The 3368-nt window shown below is 56.1% G+C and overlaps 1 protein-coding gene across 1 annotated transcript; it reads right to left on the reverse strand.

Annotated features, from left to right (window-relative positions):
- Positions 1 to 309: 309 nt before the first annotated feature.
- LOC147002659 (uncharacterized) lies at positions 310 to 2355 on the reverse strand. The gene is given in 1 exon segment (XM_085842570.1): positions 310 to 2355. A coding segment is annotated over 1 exon segment (2046 nt).
- Positions 2356 to 3368: the final 1013 nt, after the last annotated feature.

The following is a 3368-nucleotide window of genomic DNA, read 5'->3' on the forward strand; positions in this document are numbered from 1 at the left end:
ACAGTCACTAGGTGTGGCCCTGCTTTTGGGGTTATCTTTAGGCTCCTTGTTGTTGAGGAGTCACTATTGGTCTCTCCGTCTGTCCCTGTAGCAGAGTCTCTCACTTTGTCAGGGCTGATTTCCTAATCCCCGGGCCCTGGAGGCGGCACTTCATTATTATCCACACCTGCCAACCATCCTTATAGTTAGCGAGACACTTTGCATTTCAGGAAGTCCCTGGAGTTGGGTTTTGGATGCACATCCTTGCTGGGATGGGTACCTTCTCCAGTTCCAAATCTGGTCTCTTCAGGACTTTGACCTCTGGGGTTTCTAGAAGAAAGGGCTACTGTCGGGGAGACACAGCATATCTAGAAGAGTCTGATATTCTTCTGGAGTGAGAGGCAGCTCAGGTGCCGTGTCCATTTGCTCCCCTGTTTCCTTCACATTCACAGGGGCAGGCCCCTGCTCCTCAAGTTGGACTTCGGTCAGCAGTTGATCAAGGAAGAGTTCCAGGGGGTCCGTGTTCCCACCTTGAGTGGGGGCCTGTGCTTGGCCTGGTTCAGAGTGCTGTGCCACTTGGGGAGGCTGGGACTCTCTGCTGAAGGTTGGCCAGATGCTAGGGACCGAGGTATCCATGCCCGAATTTGTTGCTTCATCCAGGGGCAGTAAGCTGTCCTGGGAACCTTCATGCTCCCTGCTGCCAGGATTTCTACCCCAGTCCAGTGGGGCTGGCACGTACTCTTCCTTTGGGACTTCGTCCAGCAATTGATCAAGGAGGAGTTCCACAGGGCCTGTGCTGTCTGCTTGAGTGTGGGCATCTCCTTGGCCCGCTCCACAGGGCTGTGCCACTTGGGAAGGCTGGGACTCTCTGCAGAAGGAGGGTGCGTCACTGGGGCATGAAGTATCCATGCCTGTACTTCCTGCTTCTTCCTGTGGCCAAAAGCTATCCCAGGAACCTTCATGCACCCTGCCACCAGGACCTCCGTCCAAATTCAGAAGGGCTGGAGCATGGTCTTCTACTTGGACTTCATCCAGCTGTTGATAGAGGAAGAGCTCCAGGGGATCCATGTTCCCACCTTGAGTGGGGGCCTGTGCTTGGCATGGTCCAGAGGGCTGAGCCACGTGGGGAGGCTGGGACTCTCTGCAGAAGCTTGGCCAGATACTAGGGATGGAGGTATCCATGCCCGAATTTTCTGCTTCATCCAGGGGCAGTAAGCTGTCCTGGTAACCTTCATGCTCCCTGCTGCCAGGATTTCTACCCCAATCCAGTGGGGCTGGCACATGCTCTTCCTTTGGGACTTCGTCTAGCAGTTGGTCAAGGAGGAGTTCTACAGGGCCTGTATTGTCTGCATGAGTGCGGGCATCTTCTTGGCCCGCTCCACAGGGCTGTGCCACTTGGGAAGGCTGGGACTCTCTGCAGAAGGAGGGTGCGTCACTGGGGCATGAAGTATCCATGCCTGTGCTTCCTGCTTCTTCCTGTGGCCAAAAGCTATCCCAGGAACCTTCATGCACCCTGCCACCAGGACCTCCGTCCAAATTCAGAGGGGCTGGAGCATGCTCTTCTACTTGGACTTCATCCAGCAGTTGATCAAGAAGGAGTTCCAGAGAGCCTGCGTTGCCTCCTTGAGTGGGGGCCTCTTGTTGGCCTGCTCCACGGGGCTGTGCCACTTGGGAAGGCTGGGACTCTTCGCAGAAGGAGGGCAAGTCGCTAGGGCTCGAGGTATCCATGCCCGTACTTCCTGCTTCTTCCTGTGGCAACAAGCTCTCCTGGGCACCTTCATGCTCTCTGCCTTGCAGACCTGCAGGGGCCCCATGCGACCCTTGTGACGCCAGCAAGTTTTGATCTTGAGCTGTGGGCCTGCCCGTCTTGTGGCGCTGCCGAGCTCTTCGGTTTTGAAACCATATGTGGATCGTGTCCTCGGGCAACCCTGTCTCACGCGCCAGCTCCTCCCTGGTAGCAAAGCCTGGTCGTGGGTTCCTCGCAAAGGCTTGCCCTAGGATCCTGCGCTGTAGCAAGGTGAGTCGAGTGCGAGGCCTTCTGCTGGATGAGCGCACGCCTCTACCCTGTGGCCTGGATCCAAGCTCTCCCTGGAGCTGTGGCGAGGCTAGCTGGCTGGAGCCTCTGATGGACCTCTTTGAGGCATGCCCCTCCTCTCCACTGTGATTCCTGCGGTTCTGATACCACACGCGGATGCGGCAATCTGAGACCCCTATTCACTGGGCCAGATCCTTCCTCTCCTTAAAGCTCAGGTATCTCTTCTCCTTGAAAGTTGATAGCAGGGCCTCCTCTTGCCAGTCCTGCCAAACCGTCTTCCTGCGCCGCCGGGATTCCCCTGCCACACCACTGCCACCAACAGGGCTGCCAGCTTCTGCCATGGTGTCAATGACTGCCTCCCAGGAGTCCTCACCTTGGGAGAATCTACTCAGGACCGCTCCAGAACAAATACAAGCTGCAGCAAATGCCTGCAGAGTGGCTGTGACCACTGCCCCTTAAATACCCCTGCCTCTGCTCAGGTAGTCCCGCCCACTACCTACCAGTTAGGCGCCTTGGGCTACAGAACATGCCTACCCCTTCTTCCGGGTGCTGCCAAGAAGCGCCACGCCTGCCATGCCTGCCGCCAGACATCAGGGCACCAGGAGGCAGACCTCAAGCGTCCTTGCCACACCTGCCAAGCCTGGCACCTGACATCGGGGCACCAGGAGGCAGACCTCACGCATCCTCTGACACTCAGCAAAGTCTCCCCAAAGGCTCCTCATCCCTGGCAAGCCATGGGATCGCCATTCTAGAACCCAGGGAGCACACAAGAGACAGAGGACTCGCCATTCCCATCAGCCATATCATTCATTGACTGGCAGGTGGCAGAGGTACCAGGACACCTATGAGAAGGGGAGCAGTCTTCAGTAAAGCTTGGGGAATTGCACTCAGCCTTCCAGGAATCCCAAGCCCTATGGAAGCCATGTTCATTTCATCCCATCCGGATTCAATCAGCTTACAAAGACAAGACCTCCCACTGACCATCCCAACCTCATGGTCACAGATCCAAAGACATCACCACCTCCAGCCTATCTCTAGAGTGTTTCAGACCCCCTTCCTTGGCTTTCCAAGTCTGACCCTGCTGTGGGGACAAGAGGGAACATCACCTGTACTGAGATCAAAATGAAACTCTAACAGCCCCCCAGGCACCTGGCAGCAACACACAGAGACAATTGTGAACAGGCACACCCTCAGACCACACACACACATACATGCACGCACACACGCACACACACACATGCACACACACACACACACACACATGCTCACAAATATCCTAATGGAGGAGAAAGTCACGACCATGGATGGGGTTAGGGGCAGAGGAAGACACGAAGAGAGAGACAATCACAGATGT

The sequence above is a fragment of the Mus caroli genome, unplaced genomic scaffold (assembly GCF_978045245.1).
Source record: "Mus caroli unplaced genomic scaffold, Mus_caroli_1 scaffold_9, whole genome shotgun sequence".
In the NCBI taxonomy this organism is placed as follows: domain Eukaryota; kingdom Metazoa; phylum Chordata; class Mammalia; order Rodentia; family Muridae; genus Mus; species Mus caroli.